Below are 21,538 nucleotides of genomic sequence, written 5' to 3' on the forward strand. Positions count from 1 at the left end.
TGCATGGAAGTAGGGTGGCTTCAGAGCCCCCTGCCACTCCAGGCATCCACACACTCTTGTAGCTCACTCATTGGCTCAGGCTGTGACCCTGGGATTCCACTACACAAGGGTAGGGGAATTATCTGCATTTACGGTAGCGTTACATTATTCTCATGATACAGTCAACGGCATCTGTACCATTAGGGACCACATCCAGATCTTTTTTTTCATGGCGATCGAGTCTATGACTTTGGTTCATCCCATTGCAAAAACAGGACAATTATCCATAAACTGCTGCTCTGGCTCTAAAGAAACACTGAGTGCTTCCTCAGTTTCATTTCAGGCCCATTTCTAATGGTAATTTCTCCAATCTGTTTGTCCCTACCCAGGCGAAAGCATTTTGAGCCACAGTTTCAATTACTGTGGCTGTTGCAGTCAGTCAAAATGTCCCCCTGGCCCTGTGCTGCATCTTAGTAGTCACTAAAATATGGTGTAGTATAGGGAACAAGCAAGCACAGGACAATCCTTTTCCCAGTTCTACCCCAGGAGATTATTTTGATAGTCAGAGAAAGAGAGGCTCCCCAGTGGTGAAAGGGGAATGCTGTATCCACTCTTTTGGCTTTATGGTATCCCATGTCATCAAGTCCACCAGCTGACTCATGCCCTTTGCGATTTCTTGCCTGTTTGCATTGCCTGGCACTTCTGCTTAGAGTTCCATCAAAGCACAGACCCACACACAGGGGTAGCTGATGGCTGTGTTCCATGTGGTGGCACTGACCATCAGCAGCCTGCTTCATCTCCTCCCATCCCAGCTGGCAGAGCAGTTTGGGAACACAGAATTACTTTGCTGTTGCGGCGCTGCAGCAGAGCGTGAGCGATGACACATCTCCTGGCATTGACCAAAAAGCAAATGGGAACTCTGCAGATGTGTGGTTGGTGTCACAGCATCCTACCCAACAATTTCGCACCGCAAACAACCACATCTAAGTGATGATTCCAAAATATGCTGACTTTTAATCACTGCTAGGAGGACATCCATGTATAATCAATATTTCTTTGCCTATAACAGCAAGATCTGCCTTTTCTTGCCATATTTTTTTCCCCCACAAAATAAGTGTGTGATGGCAAAAACGCATCATTAGAGATATAAATTATATAAAATGCCAGTCCTAATTGCGTTACAACCTTGTGGAAAATTCTTCAATTGTTTTAGAGCCAATTACCTTGAGGAAAGTATTTTGATTCTCCTTCCATGCAATATAGCAGTTGAAAACAATCAGCTTGCCCTCCCAGTGTGACCAGATGCTGGGTAATTCGTCAGCAGGAGCTCTGAAACCGCAAGCGGTTTCTACACATGAACTCAAGAGGCTCAGTGCTGCGGCAGTCACAGAGATGGCTACGTGCATTTGCAGCCCAACAAAATTGTTTCTGGTGTTGCTAACAAAGTGTCCTGTGCTGCATTGAAACTCTCAAACTGGTCAGCACAAAAAGAGAGGTGATGATAGAAGAAAGGATGGAAGGAGAGGAGAAGTTAAAGTTTGTCGGCTTATGCGTTGCTCCTTCTACAATCATTAGAATCATCCAGACTGGAGGAGACCTTCGGGTTCACAAAGTCCAACCATGGACATGACATGCTGCATTCCGTCATTAAACTGGGTCTCCTCCCTGGCGAAACACTGGCTCCATCTTTTGAGGGGGTAAAATGGTGGATTCCCCTGTCCCTGGGTGAGCACACAGACACACATACCCAGGGAGCTGGTGCCAAAGTGCTTTAACTGCTCACCTGCTCGCCCTGAGGATGCACCCAACAAGACAGACATCTGCCACATAAAGCAGGGAGAAAAAATAACTTTGGGCACATTTTCCATCTCCCAGAATTGGGGACCCAAAAAAAAATCACCCTTCAAGGCTGTGACAATGACACAAATCATTGGGAAGAAGAGGACACAGGCCTTTCCCTCAGGGAAACTCCCTTTCCCTAACCTTGGTTGCATGCACAGCCAGACGAGGGCTGTGATGACTCTGCTGCCCCGGGTTGTGCCTTTTCTTGTGGCAGGGCTCTCATTTCTGCACTAGGGCAGCGGGTGAAGCTGACGATAACAAAGTCCTTTACATGCCCATATCTGGAGCCCCTGATGTTTCTGTCATCAGGAGCAGAGATGCTGTCACAGGGCAGGGACTCCAGTGTGTCCCGCGGCAGCTCTGGGCCCTGGTGCATCGCACCAGATGGTGATGCAAGTGAGAGCTCAGTTGGCACTTATTCACGCCCAGTGGACACCTAGTGAAAAGAGGCATATTTTTCATTTAATCTTTCAGTGCTTCGAGGTTGTTTTCTTCTGCATGAGAGAAGAATTTGAGATAGTTTTCTATTTTTTTTCTCTCTCCTGGGAAAGGACTTGTCTTTATTGACACCAATATTGGCTTTAAAGCACTAGCAACTACAGAATAGGTTTTCATTAGGGTTAAGAAAAACAAATTCCGGACAAAAGCTGAATCTGAAATCCTCAGACAGGAAAAACAGAGATGGTGATTGCGAGTTGGGCTGCCAGCATACAGGCATCTCCCTTATTTTGGGCTTCTCTTGGTGCCAAGCATGGGAGCTGATGCTTGCTGGCAGGAGGGAAGATTACTGCTGGGGTCACAAAGCCTGAAGCAGTTGGAGACCTGCAGGGAAGCACAGGTGGAGCTGCTGGGGGCAGCTGGGGCACTGCCCTTCATCCCCACCATGTCACAAGCACCCTGAATGCACTGAAAGCTTTGCTGAAATCCCTATCTGCTGCCTGGGAGCCACTGCCTGGGCTTCTTCATATCACTAAATGCAAGGTCAGCCATTGGCATTTGCTTTATTTGATAGATAAAGGCACTGTGACTGTCGCGTGCATCCTGCAGCTTCTGACAAGGCAGAGCTGGCAGACGAAAGCAGCCCTGTGCTGTCACTAGGGCTCACTCCTGGCCAGTGCCCTGCTTGTCCTGAGCTGCACCCCCAGTGCTTTGCCTTGGTTTTTGAAATGGGAACAACAGACCTTCTGCGGTGTGCCCTGGGAGAGCAAACCTCAGGCTAATCAACAGCCTGTGAGAGCAGCAGGGCTCTTATTAGTCTATCATTAATTTCTCTGAAAATAGATTTAATATTTCTTATTAGCATAAACACAAACTCAGTAATAGCTCTTTTCTCCTGTCAGAGATGAGCAGGAGCACGTTGTTACCTGCTCTCCCTAACAGTCTGGACTTTCCTGCAAAGCTTTGTCTCTTTAGGCTCTAAATTCAGCCTCTTTTTAGCAGGGCTTTTATATCTACTGCAAAGAAAAAGTGGAAAATAGCACTCTTACAGAGAAAAAATGTGGCAGTGGAAGAGGGGAAGTTCTGCAAGGAGCCTCATGTCTTGTACAGCAAAAAGTAAAACAGCAAGGACAGCAAGAGAGGGAAAGAGAGTGAGAGGTAGCCATGGGTTTCATCATTTGTCATTACTGCACTTTTTATCATTCCCTCAGGCAAATTTATGGGTGGGTTGAGCTCCACATTCCTAATCTCCTGATTATGTTTTTATTCCTACTTTGTCTCCTCTTCCTTTCTTGTCTGTGTGCCTAGGAGCTAAATCTACCTCTGATGATCAAAAAGTCTGGGCATTGCTGATGCCTTTTCTTGTCCAGCCAATTTCTGTCTGTGGAAGCACATCTGTGACCCACATTTTGCTTTCAAAATCAGCAAAATAGAGGTTTCCAGCTGGTTTCCTTAATCTCATGCTTTTGTTCAGAGTTAAAAACTGTCTTGTGCTTCCTGTCCTCAAGCTCCTAATTAGCCTTGTCAGGGAGTGCAGTGTGGAGGGTAGGTCTGATGGTGAGCACCCAGGTTTGGGGACCTGCTTTGGACAGCCTCAGATATGAGGAGGGGAATGGAGCAGACGGAGCATCCACATGAACACCACTCCTTCATGCACGTATCCGTTCAGACAAGATGTGTGGGCAGAGGCAGTTTGCAAGTACACATATACACAGAGAAAGAAGAATCCATCTCAAGTTATTCTCTGGCTTCCAACTACACTGAAAGATCACTTGATAATGCCAGGGCTGTGAAACTACCATGAAACTGCAAAGTATTTTAGGTCTGCGTTCAACCCATCCATCTTCACACATCTGAGGTGTCGGGGCTTAGGAAACTTGCTGCCTTTGGCTCTTTATAGGGAGTGAAGGGAGGGAGAGCTGCTTCCAAAGGGGAACACAGACCTCAGTGCAGTGTGAAGAGGGAGAGGTGCAGTTGTGTCTGCTGTCCCAGTGTAGCTAACAACTTTGGTATCTGAAAACCACTGGACGCTGCTTCAGTCAGCCCATTTTCTGGAACTCCTTGGGCAGTGCCCTGAGGAAGTATTGCACTGAGCTCAGGTTAAAACAGTGATGCTTTCCCTCTCACACCTGCTCATGTGGGATTGCTTTCTGATCTCTTCTCCTTGCAAAGAAGTTGTCATTGCATGGCGGTATCACCTTCCTTGCCAATGCTTATTGCATCCCACATGGCAACACACATTAGTTGGAGCCAGACATTGTGGTGATGTAGGGAACTGTTTCTGGAGTGAGCCCCAGCGGAGCACCGTTGGAACAGGTTGCTGTAATATCTCCAGCCTTGGGAATACTCACAGCTGAGCCCCCTCAGTTGCAACCTGAGTTTAACTTTGAAGATGGCCCTGCCTTCCTCCCCATGGCAAGACTGAACCCTGCAGCACATTGGGCTCCTGCAGCTCCCCTCTTCACAGAACTTTGCACAACTTTGCCCAAGTAATTTCTGTTCCCACTTCCCCGATGGTTGCAGTCTCCTGCTTGCACCAGCTCATCAGCGTGGAGGTTAAGGGGGAAAGAGATGAATCCTGCTGCAGTCAGCAACGCTGCCTTGCTGGGTGCTCTGGAGAAGGCTACATGTGGGCAGGTAGTACTATCTGATCCCATTTAGCCCACCAGGCCTAACTTGGTACTTTTGCAAGTAGTAACTTCTGTAACTTGGGCTTCATTACCCCGTGCAAGTGCTCTGTGCTTCAGGACTGTGCAGCTCTGCAAAACGAATGTTGGCAGCAAGGTAGACATTCAGATCGTGGCACTTCAGGACGTGGGAATTACGCACAGCCATCAGGACACAGTCTGTTTTAATAAGCTGCCATTGTTGCTGGCTCTCTCAGGCTGAGGAAAGAAGAATTATAGGTCAAGGTTTTGCATTAATATTCTCATCAGGTGCCTGGATTTCATTTTCTTATCACAGCTTTTGCATTAGGATACGGTTTTCTGTCCTCCCTTCTTATTCGTGCCTGTCACTTGAGCTCATTTGTGTTTAATTGGAGGGAGTAGCAGCATAAATGGAACAATCCAATTAATTGGTATGACTGTGCTGCACTGTTTATTGAACAATCCACCTTTGTGTCTTGGAGCCCAGGCAGACAGGGAAAATACATCACAGGCAGAGATGTAGATACATTTGTCTGAATTTATGGTTTAATTTAACCCTGTAAGTAAATATGATGACCAACTTTGAATAATTAAGTTCCCCCTGTGATAAGCAAAACAAAACAGCTCATAAAGGGTAGAGTTGGTTGACTGAAATCACCAGCACTGCTGGATCCCCACCAATTCTCATTGCAAATGGCTTTCCGTGGTGTCTGGCTGTGCCAGGTCTGTAGTGGGGCCATTTCTGGGATGTGAAGCCTCTGTTACCCCAGTGTGGGGAGAAAGGGCCCAGCTGAATGGCAGCCTCCTAGAAACCAGCAAGGTGAGGGCTTGGTAGAGGTCCCAGGCTTTAATGTGTCATTCTCATAAATGAAGGGATTGATATTGTTACATGACCAAATCTAGGGAGGATTGTGAGCCAGAGGGAAGAGCAGCTCAGGAAAAATGTTATCTTTGAAATCAGCTTGATGTTTTCCAGTATTCCAACCTCAGGCTTCATTCATCCGGAGAGACAATTTCTCCCATATTAGTTGCAGTCTCTCCAGGGACTGCTGCTATTAACCCTAAGCAGGGTAGAGGCCATGTCACAGCATCTCAAGGGTGTTTGTTAAGCAGTGCTCCCCCCAGCCCCACCAGACTGTGCCAGGACATTGCAAGGACTGAGTTTGCTGGTGAGGTCACCGTCCTTAAGGTGTTCAGGAACCATGGAGGTGTGGCACTGGGAGATGTGGTCAGTGGGCATGGTGGGTGGGTTCAGGTTGGATTTTATGATCTTAGAGAACTTTTCCAGCCTTACTGATTCTGTAATTACTCATCAGCAGGCCTGGGCAGTTGGTGCTCTCCTCTCTGAAGGGCTGGTTGGTAGCAGAGCCTGGAAAGCAGTGGGAGAAGGGGAGCATTGCACCAGTGCCTTTATCAGAGCGGGAAATGGTCTGTCGCTAACAGAAAATGTGCTGGCATGATCTCTTTTCTCCTCCCCAAATCTGGGAAAATGATATCATGAAGCTTCTTGGGGTGCCATGGCTTGGCTGACTAACATTGGCAACCCAAGCTCATTTGTGCAGAAGTAAACTTGTGGCCTGGAAAGAAGACAACCTAAAAATCACGTGAAGCTGTCAGCCTGGAGAAACACATGGGCTGTAGACAGTGGCTTGTCCATAGTGAAAGCCTGCTGGAACGCAGCAGAAAACACAGAGCTGCTCTGCAGTTGCTTTGTCTGAAGGGGAGGAAAGTGCCAGAGTTTGGGAACAGCTTCTTCTCTTGTCAGGTTTTGTTTAGAGCATGAGAACTGCCAGCACCACCAATAAACACTCTCTGATTTACCCCCAGAGGAAACCTGTTGAACCGTAGTCCTGAACCCTGATGGACTGCTGCTCGTGGCTGAGCGGGGGCTCTGGGTGACAGACTCCGTGCAGGGAGATCGGACTTGTTCTTTGGCTGAGTATTTGTGTATTTTTAGGCTGCAGTGTCCTTATGAAACCAGCTGGAACTGGCAGGCTGCCACCGTGGCTTGGGGGGATTTTGTTGTTTTTTCATTCTGTTTGCTTTTTTGCTGGTACCCAGCCCTTGTTTCCCACTGGCTCTGCCTTTTGCTATTGCTCACATGGGGGTATCCTCCCTCAAGGATGCTCTCACAGCATCCCAACCTCTGTCCTCAGGGCCAGGCTGGGACCTGCCTGCTCCCAGCCCTCAGCTCTGTGCTGCATCAGCCCGGCATGCTGGGGCTCTTCTTCACACCCCTGGTGTCAGGTCTGGCACCGTCCATGAGAAGGGCCAGACTGAGAGGCACGCGTGCTTTCCGATGGATGCGCTGCTTGTTTGAAACCCTTAAATGGCAAAGAATGGCAGGAATGTGGGGGTTTCTTCGTAGCCAGGCTCTGGGATGGAGCAAAACATCTCCCACATGGGTTGCAGACACTGGAGGCGACAGAGTGATGGGGCGGCAGAGCAGGGCCGGGCAGATAGCCCCATGTACACAGGGTAGATTTATGTCCCTGTTTCCCTCCTCACAGCTCTCCTGCCAGCAGCCGGAGCTGGCACACGCTCACACAGTGCACTGGACCAAGGCAAGGAGCAGGGCATCACTGTGCTCAGGTGTCCGAGGTTATGAGCAAAATCCCAAACCAGTCATGAGCTTAGCTTAGAAAGCCCACATTTTTCAATATGTATTAAGTCAATCATTGGAAAATTGCTTTTATCTGCTGTTTCCTAAGCCGGGCTTACGCTTTAAAGCCTTTTGTCTTTGAACAGAAGGGCTGGAAATTCCTTTTTTTGTTTCTTTAAGCAAATTGTCCATCCAATATGCAGTCTTGAGAGGACAGGGCTTTAGAAGGGAGCGAAATGAAAGGAAAAAAAACTAAACAAACACTGCAACAGTTGCAGTGAAACCACAGGAACAGGTTGAGATGGGGATGCAGAGCCCAGACGCGCAAGGGATGCCAGGAGCAGCCCATCAGCTCAGTTCCCCACCTGCCATGAGCACCAGGAAATGGAAGTCTATGGTGCTGAGAGTGGCAAAGGCTGAAGCAAAGCAAAGCAAGGGCAGGGGTGGGGTTGGCCTTGGGTAGGTTTTGGTGCCCACCTTTGCAGCAGGGAGGGTCCCAGCACTTGGTCACAGCAATCCTGCTGGAATGGAGATGTGCCTCACAGAGCCCTGGGCAGTGATTGTTTCACAGACTGATTGATCTAATAGCTCTAATCAGCCCTGTAGCAAACACTGCTTTGTGTCTTGCTTACCCAATCAACCTGCACTGGTTGATTTCCAGCTGAGGTTTAAGTTCTGCTTTTCTAGGGACTGCCATGCCAGTGGCCATGGCTGGGACCAGGGTTCAATGAGACATGCATATGGTACAGGGCAGGCTGTCTGGTGAGGGTAGGGGATGGGCAGGAAGGGTTGTGCCTTCCCCCAACCCACAAGTCAGCAGGAGCGTGGTGATGGACACTGCCTGGACACAGCCTAGACCAGGTGCCTGCTGTGGACTTCCTGCCTCCTCCATCTCTTGGAGGTGTCAGAAAGGCTTCCTGGCTTTTTTTTTTTTCCCTGGAAGCCCAGGGATGCACACATGGATGGGACAATCACTGCTTTGGGCAGGGCAGTTGAACACGACACTGCTTTTACTAGCTTGCCTGCCATGTTCCTGTGCATGACTCCTGCCAGGCTGGATTGGCCTGATAGACTGCAAGCCTCAGATGCTGCAGATGTGTGACCTTTTCCTGTCACCAGAGACACCCAAACCCACACCTTCCATTCTCCCATATGTCTCTGCACTCCTGTCTCCTTGCAGAGCTGATCAGTTTGGTCATGATAGCGTGGTTCAGTGCAGATGGAGGCAGGAGCTCGAGCAGTTCAAGCACTGGTCCTTATGCCAAAATCCCCAAGCTGCATTTTCCCCACCTCCAGCACTCTTCAAGTGCTTCAGTACATGGAGGAAGCACCTCTGCAGAGGTCTGTGGGGATCTCTTCTGAGACTGAATTCATTGGGAAAGAAGGGCAGAAATGCTTCTGAGCCCAGATTTCAAGCAGAACCTCCTCTGTGCTGTTGGAAAGGGAGAGAAGAGTTACAGGGAAAAAGAAATCAGGCACAAACCGCACTGTGGAGCCCCGCCAGGGAAGCGTCAGCTCTGATTCTGGCATGGAGTCCAAGCCTCCCTCTTGCTGCGATTTATGATGCTCTCTGCCTCACTGTAACCCTTTCCCTACTGGGTTACACTGTCACCCAGGACAGAGCAGCAAATTTGCTGGGAGCTGGGCTTGAGAAGAAATTCATCACTTCGAAATCATAAGCCCAGATTACAAAACACCCCGTGAGACATCAGTGTGGCTCTGAAAGGAGCTCATAAACCAGCATTTCCCATTGCATCCCAGTATGGCTGTGGGTACCTGAGTTTTTAAATAGTTCTTAACCTACATCCTCATTCAGAAAACACGAGGCATTGCCCCCTACTGATCAGAGTTAAAGTCAGTTTAAATGTTTCCATTGAAGCATGTCCTCTGTCTTACAATGCACAACCATGAGAAACAGAGAACTGGGGGTGCGCTGAGCAGTGAGGACAAATCCCAGGTGTTCAGGAACAGCAGGAAGTCTGCAGCAATGTGATGCTGACACCAGCTAGCATCTCCTGAGAGCTGGGAATTGACAATGGAGTCCAGGTGAAAATCTTCACTCTTGCTAATGGCAACATCAACTTTACGATGAGAAATCCCTAGAAGATTATCTCATTGAACAAAAAGGCATTAACAGAGGAATGACACATATATAGAACCTCCAGATAAGATCAGGAAAAAAAGAAAAAAGATGAGCATGCTTCAGTGGCACTGCCCATCTTGAAAGGTGATGCTGACACCCTCCAGGCATACTCTGAGCAGCTTCTTCCCACCTGGGGCTATCCTCTGGGCAGGGCTGGATGGACTTTCCACTTGCCTGTGCTCGTCCGAGTTGGTAGAACTGGTTGTTTTCTTTGCACAGGCAGGGAAATGAGGCTTAGCTCTACTGCGTTTATTCAGACATCTGTGATCACTATGGGAGGCTTAAGAGCATATGCTTAAAATAGTCAGTAGTAAACAGAAAGTGTGGTGAATGCACAGAGGTCACCCTCATGACCTGCTTATCTTAGCAAGGGCTTCTCTAATGTTGGTGCCTGTTGATCTGCACGCACCTGAGAGCTCTCTGCCCTCTTTCCCAACTCTCCATTCCCAAGCACAGTGGGGGTATGAGTGCCCTGGCCATGGTGCTCAGCTGGCTGTGGGCTGGGAGCCCCTCAGGCTGCTGCTGCTGAACTTTGGGCTGCAGGCACCACATCTCAGGGAACATGCAGAACTCTGCTTCACCCACCTTGCTCCATTCATCCTTCTCCCTGCGTTCCTTTGCTCCTAGAACAGAAGTGCAATGGGAAGCCATAGGTTTTGCTTTGATCCTGCTTCCTCTGCTTGGTGTGTTACCACTTTCCATCAGCTTGAGAGGAGATCTGGCTGCAGAGCAAGCACCTGTCCAAGGTCCCAGCAAAGTGCATTGCAGTGTGGGACTGCCTGGTACACTGGGGAATAAGCTCCTTTGCTCTGCAGGAGGGAGGGCTCCTTTAAGGACATGTAGCCCGCGTCAAGAAGAAAAACACGAAGAAAAATTGGACAGACTCCATGATCTTCCTTTAAGCATGCTATCTCGCATCCTCTGCCTCGTGTCCCCATGACAACAGCCACGTTACGCACCTCTGTGCTTAGGCTGCAGTCCCCCAGCTGTTCCACTCACACCGCAGTGTGGCATGCAGGCTCACAGCACAGGCACACCAGAGACAGTCCTGGAGAGCTGCTTGTTGCCCTTCTTCCTTCACTCTGTTCATCTCCCTGCTTCTGCCTTAACTCTCATCAGTCCAGTCCCCAGCCCCGAGGTCATGCAGTGAGCACATGAAGACCCAACATGAATGATGTGTCAGGGTGCAAAGGCAGGGCTTGGTGGAAGCAGTGTCACGCAGATGTGGGTAGGAGGTGGCCCAGACCCATCCAGCAGCATTCCCTGTGTGGACACAAGGGGCCTCTCCTGGGATTCAAGGGTTATTTTTATTTTCACTTTGCAGTTGAAGCCAAAAGGCTCTTTATTTTGAGAAACCTCAAACATTGATTGGATACAACTGATCCTTCCATCAGCTGGTGCAGTGCCACCAGATAAATAAATCTTGCATGCATCTGTAATTACTGCTTAGCTTGTGTTTAAATGCAGCATCATTGATCTGCAGAACTCATCAAAACCCACAGAGGAATGCATGAAATTATATTGATTAGAGCAGCAAAGTACATGACTGCATCCATTTTCAGCCTTCTTCATTCACCAAAAAGAACCAAAAACCACCAAAAAAACCAAGTGCATTTATGTTATCTCTTTTCAAACTCTTGAGTTAACGCGAAATTTAGTAGCCAATTTTAACATCCATCTGGCAGTCTTCTGTGATCGAGTGACAGCATAGGCGGATAAAGGGAAGGCTACTGATGTCAACTGCCTGAACTTCTATAAGATGTTTTATGTAGTCCCCCACCACATCCTTATCTGTAAATCAGAGAGATATGGATTTGAAGGGTGGACTATTTAATGGATAAGGAATTGGTTGGAAGGTCACATCCAGAGGGTTGTGGTCAATAGCTCTATGTCCAGGTGGAGGCCAGTAATGAGCAGTGTTGCCCAGGGTCTTGGGTCCTGTACTCTTTAACATCTTTATCAGTGACATGGATGATGGGTTTGGAGGCACACTCAGCAAGTTTGCTGATAACACTGAACTGAGCAGTGCGGTTGATGTGACAGAAGGAAGAGATGCCATTCAGAGGGACCTTGGTCAACTCCAAAAATGTGTGAACCTAATGAGGTTCAAAAAAGTAAAGGGCAAGATTTTGTGTTTGGGTCGGGGTAATCTCAGTTATGTGCACAGACTGGGAAAAGAACTCCTTGAGAGCAGCCTTGCTGAGGAGGACTCAGGGGTCCTGGTATATTAAAAACAAAACATGAACCAGCAGTGTGTGCTTGCAGCCTGGAAGGCCAATGGTATCCTGGCTTCCATCAGAAAAGGAGGGGACAACAAGGTGAGGGAGTTGGTTGTCCCCATCTATTTTACCCTTGTGAGGCCCCAGCTGGGTTACTGTGTATAGGTCCAGAAAACAGCTTTTTACATGGATACAGAAAACAACTTTTTACATGGATAGACAGTTGCAGAAAAAGGGAGAATGATTTTAAACTAAAGTAGGGAAGATTTTGATTACGTGTCAAGGGGAATTTCTTCACTGAGAGTGTGGTGAGGTGCTGGAACAGCTGCCCAGAGAGGTGGTGGATGCCCCATTCCTGGAGGTGTTCAAGGCCAGGTTGGATGGGGCCCCGGGGCAGCCCGGTCTAGTACTTGATTTAGCAGTTTGCAACCCTGCCTGCTGGAGTGGGGTTGGTACCTAATGATCCTTAAGGTCCCTTACCTTCCACAAGCCATTCTATGATTCCGTGATTGTATGATTGTATGATTCTTTCCTATAATAGACCAGCAAATATCTACTGGCTCTGTAGTATGTGCTCCTACATGGGCAACGTCACAGTAAAAAGCACAGAAGGTCATCACTCATGTTACAAAACTCAGTGCAATAAGGTCTTGTGATTAAAGCTTCTGACTGTGATTTAGGAAACCCAAACCAACTTCCAAGTGCTGCCACAAACTTCCTGTTATGTCGTCAGTGAAGTCATCCATTCTCTTAATACTTGTATTCCTCATAAACCGAGTGTGATGAATAATACCTCCCTGCTCAGGCGGGAAGCTGGGATGCACTGATCATGCTTGGCAGAAATGGAGATGCAGTGAGTGTGGAATGCAGGCTGGGCTGGGGCGATGCTCTTGCTGATGGGCCATCTGCTCCCAATGCTCTCCTCCTCCTCTGCAGCCAAGAGGAAGCTCAACACCAGATTTTTATTGGCCATGGTGTCTGCACTGTCTGGAAGGATTCCTGATGTTTTCCAGCCCTCACACTGCTCAGAGCTCTCTCTGCGCTCCCAGGGGAAGCGAAGCACTCCTGGGTCAGCTCCCAAGTCTTGCAGCAAGCTGCACCATGCCCTCTGCCCAGGTCCCGCAGTGCCTCATCTCCATGATTCTCAGACACCTGCAGGGATGGTGAATCCCCCCCTCCTGGGCAGCTGTGTCAGTGCCTCACTGCTCCTTCAGAGAAAAAAACCTTACTAACACCCAACCTGTAGCTCTCATTTTGAGGCCATTAAGGCCATTGCCTCTCATCATTACAAGGCCTGCTGTAGGCAGGGAGGTATCCTCAGGGCACACAAGAAGGCCTCTGCACAGCCCCACAGCACCCCACTGGCTCGGCTGGGCCGTCCCATAATGGAATGCTCCAGACTGATGTTGTCACATCTTCACATTAATGTGAAGATGGGGTCAGCTTGCCCCCATGGAGGCCCGAGGGCGGCACAGAGCACTGCTGGGGGTCGGGGTGGCTGTGTGGTGGCTGGAGGCTGCAATAGTGGGTCGAACCGAGGCTGCTTGCTACTAGGAGAGGAAAGGAAAGGTGTTCAGTCAGCAACATGGCCCAGGTGACAGCACAGGAGGAACCAGCAAGCTGTTGCGAGACACACAGACAGGGATTTTCTCCTCACAGCTGCGTGTCTGAACACTGTCTAACAGGATGGGAAACTCCACAGATTTTCCTGACATGTATCTGCTTCTGGATCCAGCCTGGAGGGAAACCAACATGCCGCAGTCCCACAGGCAGAGCTGTTCTCAGGGGAGCCACAAGCTGACAGCTGCTGAGAAGCACCAGAAGGTCCCTGTGTAAAGCAGGGGTCTCACATGCTCAGAAGAACCCCTCTGTCTGGGGTAACGAAAACACCTCCAGTGCACAGCTGAGGGCAGACCCCTAAGTTTTCCCTGTTCACAGCACAGCACTGACTCATTGCAGTACCTGCAGTTCCTGGCAGGGAAGCTTCTTTGGGGTTTGAAAGGAGAAGTCCTATAACTTGCTACAGCATGAGGAAAAGCACAGGTGAGAGGATCTTCCAGCATGATTCCACCCCATCGCCAGCTTCCACCTTCCCCCAGATCACTGCGGATGTTTAAAGGAGACCCCTGACTGAAGGCAGCTTCATCCAGCGGAGCCCACCCCGCTGCATAATTATAGTCACCCCACTAGAGACATCCTCTGTCTGCTTGATACAGGAGCTCAGATCTCATTAACTAACGCTTCCCTTTGTGTTGAACCTAAATCCCTCACCAGGGCCATCCCCACCACAGGCACACACCTTGCACTGCAAAAATGCTACAGCTCTATTTTTTTCTTCCTGCTTAGAAATGAAGATGTTAATGTTGCTTTCCCTGTCGCCACAAGTTCAAATAGAAGTCTTGGGCCTTCCTTCACATCACGACAAATCTCTCTGGCCAGTGGCTGTTCAAAAGGGGAATGTCTGGTTTCATCTGTGCGCACAGCTGTTCACTTTCCAGTGATTAGCTTGTGAGGCTGCTGGGGGCTGGGGTAGTGAGGGCAGCGGTGAGCAAGCTGTTGTGGCTTTGTCCATTTGCTCATTCCAGGTACTCGGGCTTGTCCACGGGGCTGCATCATAATAAGGGACTGTAAAGCAGATGCTTACATATAGATCATGCAGTTGTGTTTTCATCTTTTTCCCATCTCAGACAGGGTGTAGGAGATCAGGAACCCTCCTCATGGTATGATGAGGTCTAGAAGGGATTTCCTGACTCTGGACAAGGAGCCTCTCCCAACCAGAGCAGGGGTGCTCAGCAGGGGATGCATCTACAGAAACAAGAGGAGAGGAGACAGACAACAGCTGTTCCTGTACAGTTGGTGTTAAACTCTGACACAGCAATTTAATAAAACAGAAGGAGGCAGTTTTGTACGTGCAGAGTAGCTGAGCTGTGAAATTCCTTGTTGCAGATGTGGCTGCTAGGAATTTATGTGGCTTTAAAAAGTGCTTAGAGAAATATCTGGCCAACAGGGTGAGGGAGGGGATTGTCCCTCTCTACTCTGCCCTCATGAGGTCCCATCTGGAGTATTGTGTCCAGGTCTGGGGCCCCAATACAGGAAAGATTTTGAGCCATCCATGATGGCTAATAAACACGAAGGTATAATAAACACCCTTCTCTTTAAAATTCCATTATCCATAAAGCACTGGAAGCTATGAGGAGTATGGCGCGCTTGCCCTGTCTTTGTGTTTTTCTCTCCACATCTGCTCTTGGACACAAGTTAAGGCAGGTAGAACTGTGATCTGATCCAGCATGCAGATGCTTTTTTACAAAGGCTCCAGTATGTTAAAAAAAAAAAAAAGATCATTGTCATTCCTACTCACATACCTTCCAATTTTTAAATGTCATGGCAGAAAGATGGGCCAGCATCTGCTTTCCCAGGGCTGCTCTAGAAATATTTCTGACACAACGCTAGGTCGTTCAAGTTGGCTTTTCCTCTGAAGCCCTTCACCCCAGCCAGTGCTCTCTGTGCATGAGCCCGAGTGGCCTTCATTCCAGAAGTGACAAGACCTTGCTGTATTGCTGGCCATCCAGCCCTAGTGAGGAAAGCCAGACAGCAGCTCATGCCTGGGGACCAGAGCTGCAGTTCCCTTCATGCCCCACATGCCTTTGTTAAACTATTTAGTGGCACCTCTCATCCACATGCAATGATAAAAATTATTCTAGGTCCAGTCGTACTATGGGAAACTGCAAGTCTGACTAGGACAGCTGATCTCCACCTTGCTTTTCCTCATTCCTCCTGTCTACCATTAGCTTAATATCAGTTTCCCAAGCTTAGCTTGGTACGAGCTCTATACAGCTGCCTGTACGACTCCTTTCCCCTTTTCATGGGTCCACCCTCACACCTGCAGCCAGCAAGCTCTGAACAAACACCCTGTGATCCAGACCAGCAGCAGCTTTCCACTTTAGTGTGGGTTAAAAAAAGGCATTGCAGCACAGCATCCCTCCTGTCAAGATTTGGCAACATCCTTTTAACAGCAGGGAACATCCTCCTCATTTCCCAAGGGGCTTTGGTGAGCACCTAGAGCTCATGCAGGAAAATACCCCACAGTGTCGTCCAGGTGACCATCACTGCTGCTGCCAGCAGCCAACCAACAGCACAGGTGAGGCCCTGGCACTGCTGCCCATAGAGCTGTGGGAGCCCCATTCTGGAGGTGCCCAAGGCCATGGATGGGGCCCTGGTAGCCTGAGCTGATGGGGGCAGCAAGCCCATGGCAGAAGGTTGAAACTGGGTGGGTTTTAAGGTCCTTTCCAACCCAAACCAAATTGTTTCCCCTCTGCAGCCCCTTACCCTGCCCACCTGGCTCCTCTGTCAGCACAGGCAAGCATTGCGCCTTGCCACATGCTGTTGCTTTCCCCAAGAGGACATCATATCTGCACACGTGTGAGCGCTGTGTTTCCTGCACTGAGGTGTTATTGATTGCTGAAGGGACACAATACAACTGCCTGGCTATGTTTCAAGCATTTCATAACGGATGGTTATTTAAGATGTGTTACATCAGCCCTGTGTGTGCTGCTGGGCTCTGACTGTGGGCTCTGGGGTTTTCTACCCTTGCTCCGCAGCAAGGGCCGGGCACGCTATCTGCAGGAGGAGCCCTGTGGTGCCTGGCCTGGGCAGCCATGCCTCCATATCACACCTTCTGGAAGCAGCACCCACACAAATTTCCTCTCCTGGAGGAAGATGCTACGAGTTTACTACACTGACACCCCCCAAGCCTGGTGCTGTTCATCTGGCTCCTTCCTCTGCAGTTACTAAATATTAAATGGTTCAATGCCAAATATACATTTTGTTGCTGGTTTGCCAGCACAGGAGGAAGAAGTTAGGTACAACCTAGTGCCAGAAGCAGATAACACACATTAGAAATGCCCTTTTCCATCCACGAGCACAACACAACCAGCTGGCTGGGCCTTCTTCCCAAGAGCATCCAGAGAGAGATGCAATGAGTCCTGCTCATGACAGGTTTAATCATTAACCTTGATTGAAAAGCCAGAGTTTGCCAGCAGCTACCAATCCACGTGTCAGAGCTCACCTTTGAGCACTTCTGTACGAGAAGCAGAAAATAACCCAGCAGTGACTCAGCTCTCTGACACATGGTGCTCTGCCTTTCTCTCCAGTGCAACCCAAGCCAATGCTGCAGTGCTTGGGTATATCCCACCCATAGCCCTTCACTCACAGTCCAACACCATGAAGGAAAATCTGATAAGGTACTGCCATTTCCAGGATTGCTCTTCTGCTTTTCCACCCCGGTGTCCCCACATCCACCCTTAGCAAGCACATCTAAATGAACAGAGCTTTAACTATTTTCTTGCCAGTGACCTTAACCCATCTGTGTAAGCCGTGCCACAGGCATCCAGCTGTGACCACAGTTGGGGACCTCAGCTGCACTTCTCCATCATGGACAGCAGCCAGCAGAGCTTCTGGCACAGAACTTGGGAGGGTTCTGTGGGCAGTGTGCATGGGGAGGGCCCCTGTCCCAGGGCTGTGTATGTGTGTTACCACCACTGTGTTCCCAGAGGGGGATTCCTGCAGCAACTTCTCTGGCACCAGCAGCACTGCAACCGTGTGCTATTGGAAACTTTATTTACTCTATTTTCAACAGTACCATGTGGGGAAAGTCAGCATCATCCTGGTCCTTGTAGAGCCTTTCATAGCGTCAGACTCACCTGTTTCTCTCCGTCTTTGGGAAATGCTGTTTCTTGTGCATTTTGTTTTGGCAGTGTAATGTTGTTGGGCTTCACCTCTCCAAGTCTGATAAACTGAGTGACTCACAAACTTGCAATCTGCTTCAAAACAAAACATTTCAGTTAAGAGATATAAGCAGTAATGGAACTGCTCAGCTCAGGAGCACAAGTGTTAAAGGGGGATTCATGTATGCAAAAGCCTCCTAACTTTTCTACAGTTTTCTTAACCCCTGCAAACTCTGGGCAACATGGGTGGCAAGTAGGAGCCAATGTGTCATTTCAGATACACTTCCACTCCAGTTTGCAGAACCTTCGAGCCTGGAAGCAGACGATGCTCTGATGCCAGCACAAAGCAACACAGATGATGTGAGGAGGGGAGAACAAAGCGCTCACTCCACAGCCTCCTAAGTGCTCTTATTTTTGCTAATTAAACACATGCTGCCTTCAGAGGGGATTATGTGTCATGAAGCCAGTCAGTTGTGACAACTAATTGTCTCCAGCAACAGTTATGCCTGAGATTGGCAGCTCAAGGGGCATTGCCACCCAATGCTGAGCAGCATGGGGAACACGGGTCTGGTGCTGGTGGAACCCAGCACAGCAGTCAAGTCTGGGGGAACAACGTGCTGCAGCCTGGGATGGGAGAGATGTGAGAGCACCCAGAAGAGTAAATAGTTTTGGAATGCAGCCTCAAAAACAGCGCTGAAAATATTATATAACCTCATATAAACTGATAGCTGATCTTCATCAGGACTACCAGGAGAGCTGCAGATCCAGGAAACTGAAATAATTGCAGTCACTGAAAAACAGAATGCTGGAAAAGACTAGAAATGAGGAAAGAGATGGAGAGGAGTTAATGAAAAAGGTGAGCAGAGAGTTGGGGGCAGGAGCCCAGGGATGGGTGTGTTTCATGTCAGTAACCCCATGCTGTCAGCCTCCAGCACTCAGCTCACCCACAGCCAGGTAGAATGAGGCCTGAGCAGTCTGAGTTCTCTGCTATTGCGCTGGGAAGCATCACTGTGCAGCCTGCACATGAGTGCTGCTCACTGGAAAGACTCTCCCAGCCCAGTTTCCCGTGGAGGTACCCCAGTCTGGGATGGGATGGATTCTTCCCAACTCTCCTCCCTCTACTGCAATTGTCCTTCCCCCTCTAGAGGCTGTATCCCATCCCACCAGCCCAGTTCCCCAGCACACAGTGGGTGGATGGAGGCACCTGAGGCTGTGTGGCTGCATGCACAAGGATGTGAAGGTGGGCAAGGAAAACCTCAGAGTTGGTTCATTCACTGCATCACAACCAAAGCATAGTCAGTGCTGAGGGGCCAGGCTGGCAGCTGCGTGTGTGCTGCTGTCCATGGCCACTGCTGTGGGGGCAGTGAGGGCCACCTGCAGCCCCATTGTGTAGCTTGAGGCCTGGGGGGACACGAGCAAATTGTCACATGTCATTACAGGAAAGAACCACTCAGCACTGCTGCAGTACTGAGCCCTTCGGCCAGCAGCAGCTCTTCATCCACTGCACTCTCAGCACAAAAGGAGTGTCTGAAAGGCAGGAATAATTAATAGGAAAAGCCTTAAAATGGAACTGATTCATAGGAAACCACAGAAAATGGAGATGGAGGAAGAGATCAAGGTCTGCAGGGCACCTGCAGGAGGAAACACCATCCCTACCCTCTTACAGCTCCTCTTTCTACTCCTTAGCATTTCAGATCTTGTTCTGGAGGACAGGGGAAGCTTGAGTCTCTGGATAACAGTGCTGCAGAGTTTCTGGGTCTGTGGGGATGCCTAAATGAATGCAGCTGTCTCTTAAATAACAGAAGCTGACAGCCAGCTGTGAGTAGATGAGTGATCATGGCCTTGGCCATCACAGCAAAGGAGCTCATTTCAGCAACAAGCCAATGAAGCCCCATTCATATATCCAGAGCCCATCACAAGACTGTTAAGAGAGCATCTGTCATGAAACCACAGTCTCTTTAAATGCTTGAATACTTTTCTTCGGGTGACTGCAAATCTTCAGCAAAAAAGAGCGATAAAACCTCCACTCCCTCTAAACTTATACTTAGCGGGTCTTCTTAATGCTGGGTAACACTCAGGCTGCCCAAAAACCAGAGATCCAAAAGGCTAATCTGCTCATGGGCAGACCTTGTATAGTCACAGTGCATCTCACAGACACAAGATGGCAGCTCCTGGAGGTGGAGGTAGGCAGCCAGGCTTTGTAATGCACACCTGTCCCCTTCTAGGAACCACAGAATCACAGAATCATGAGGTTTGGAAAGGACCACAGAGAGCATTTATTCTGACCATCATCCCATCACCACCATTGAGTGTCTGTGTTCAGCTCAACAGTGGTGGAAAACACTGCACTGCGTCATGCCGCTGGGTGCTTGTCATTCACATTGACTAGTGTTCCAAATCAAATTCCTTGCTTCCTTGTAAATTGTATTTCATTGTCTTGGGTTGTTTGGAAAAATCAGCCTGAATGTGGATGAAAAAATTAATGGTGCTCATATGGGCACATCTGTAGGGCACTGTCTACAGTATTCCACACCAAAAGATGGGACTTAATGCCCAAAGTTCCAGCATGGAACTTTTCCTCTGGGAATAAAACCAGCAAGTAATATTAAAACAATGTATTTTCACAGATCACAATCAGGGCTTACAGTGCACGAACACTTAATTTCCTGCTTTTGGTCTGCTATCAGATTCTGTAGTTGGGATTGTGGGTTTGGTTCATGTTGGGTTTTTTGTTTGTTTGTTTGGTGTTTTTTTTCCCTCAGAATAGGAGAGTTTTTCATCTTTAACCACAATACGTTCAGCCATGAGAATAAGATTGAAAACGATTAATAGGAAGCTGATGGATCTGAGATTGGCAAAGACTGATGGAGCCTTGTTCTTATCTGGTTGTTTTCTTTTCTCCCTCTCTTCCCCTTAGCTACCTAGACAGCTTAGATCGAATCGGAGCGGCAGACTACCAGCCCACGGAGCAGGACATCCTTCGAACCAGGGTCAAAACAACTGGCATTGTAGAAACCCACTTCACATTCAAAAACCTCCACTTCAGGTGAGTCTCAAGCTGTACACGCCAAGAAAGTAGGTGATGAGGCATTTCGGGGAGACAGCAGCACAATAGGTTTGTAAATCATCTCATACTTCCCGTTTGTATATCTCTCCTTTTAAGGCTGTGCTAACTTCTTCTAACACTACTGACACCTCTTTGCGAGGTGAGATTGGCCCCATGTCTCATAAACAGACAAATATTGGCCAAATCTTTTCTCCAGAATGAGTTGATCATATATGGTAAGCTCCATGTATTGGTGGTCATGACGACAGCCAGCAGAGAGACCAAGCCAGAGGTCATCAACCTCTTGCTCTGTGTTTGGAGCCTTCCAGTAACAGTTTGGCAGGAAAGCACCCAAACAGCTGAAGGTCCCCTCACCCCACAGCGAGCAAGCGCTGATGGCCCTGTCCTGTGCCACAGGCTCTTCGATGTCGGAGGGCAGCGGTCGGAACGCAAGAAGTGGATCCACTGCTTTGAGGACGTCACGGCGATCATTTTCTGCGTGGCGCTGAGTGGCTACGACCAGGTGCTCCATGAAGACGAAACCACGGTGAGTGTCAAGTGGGTCCCACAGAGCCCCGTGCTTCTTTACAGGATGCCGTGGAGCCAGCGCCGCTGGGAGATGGCCATATGCTGGCTGTGGGACTGCAGTTACGTGCTTCTGTGCGTCGCTGCCCCTTTGACATCCCGAGGAGGCTTGTCCTCCTCTGCACTCCCCAAAATCAAGTCCTGCATCCCAGGTAATGGTTGATGTGCTGGCAAAGTCACAGTGTTTTACTTCTTTTTTCTGGCTGATCTCTGTGTTTTCAAACTGTGCTAGCAGGATTCTGTGTCCAGAAACAGAGAGGCAGATGGGTGGGCTTTTCAAACAAATGGAAGGAAGAGGTCCCACAGTGGTGCA

At 49.0% G+C, this 21,538-nt stretch overlaps 1 protein-coding gene across 2 annotated transcripts in view; it reads left to right on the top strand.

Moving 5' to 3' along the window:
* GNAO1 (G protein subunit alpha o1) overlaps window positions 1–21,538 on the top strand; it is a 119,817-nt gene that overhangs the window by 81,949 nt on the left and 16,330 nt on the right. For both annotated transcript variants that reach the window (XM_072346809.1, XM_072346808.1), the window contains exons 5-6: window positions 20,512–20,640; window positions 21,058–21,187. In XM_072346809.1, coding sequence (XP_072202910.1) covers window positions 20,512–20,640; window positions 21,058–21,187 — 259 coding nt within the window. The remainder of the gene's footprint in view (window positions 1–20,511; window positions 20,641–21,057; window positions 21,188–21,538) is intronic.

The sequence above is a fragment of the Excalfactoria chinensis genome, chromosome 11, assembly GCF_039878825.1.
Source record: "Excalfactoria chinensis isolate bCotChi1 chromosome 11, bCotChi1.hap2, whole genome shotgun sequence".
Taxonomy (NCBI): Eukaryota; Metazoa; Chordata; class Aves; order Galliformes; family Phasianidae; genus Excalfactoria; species Excalfactoria chinensis.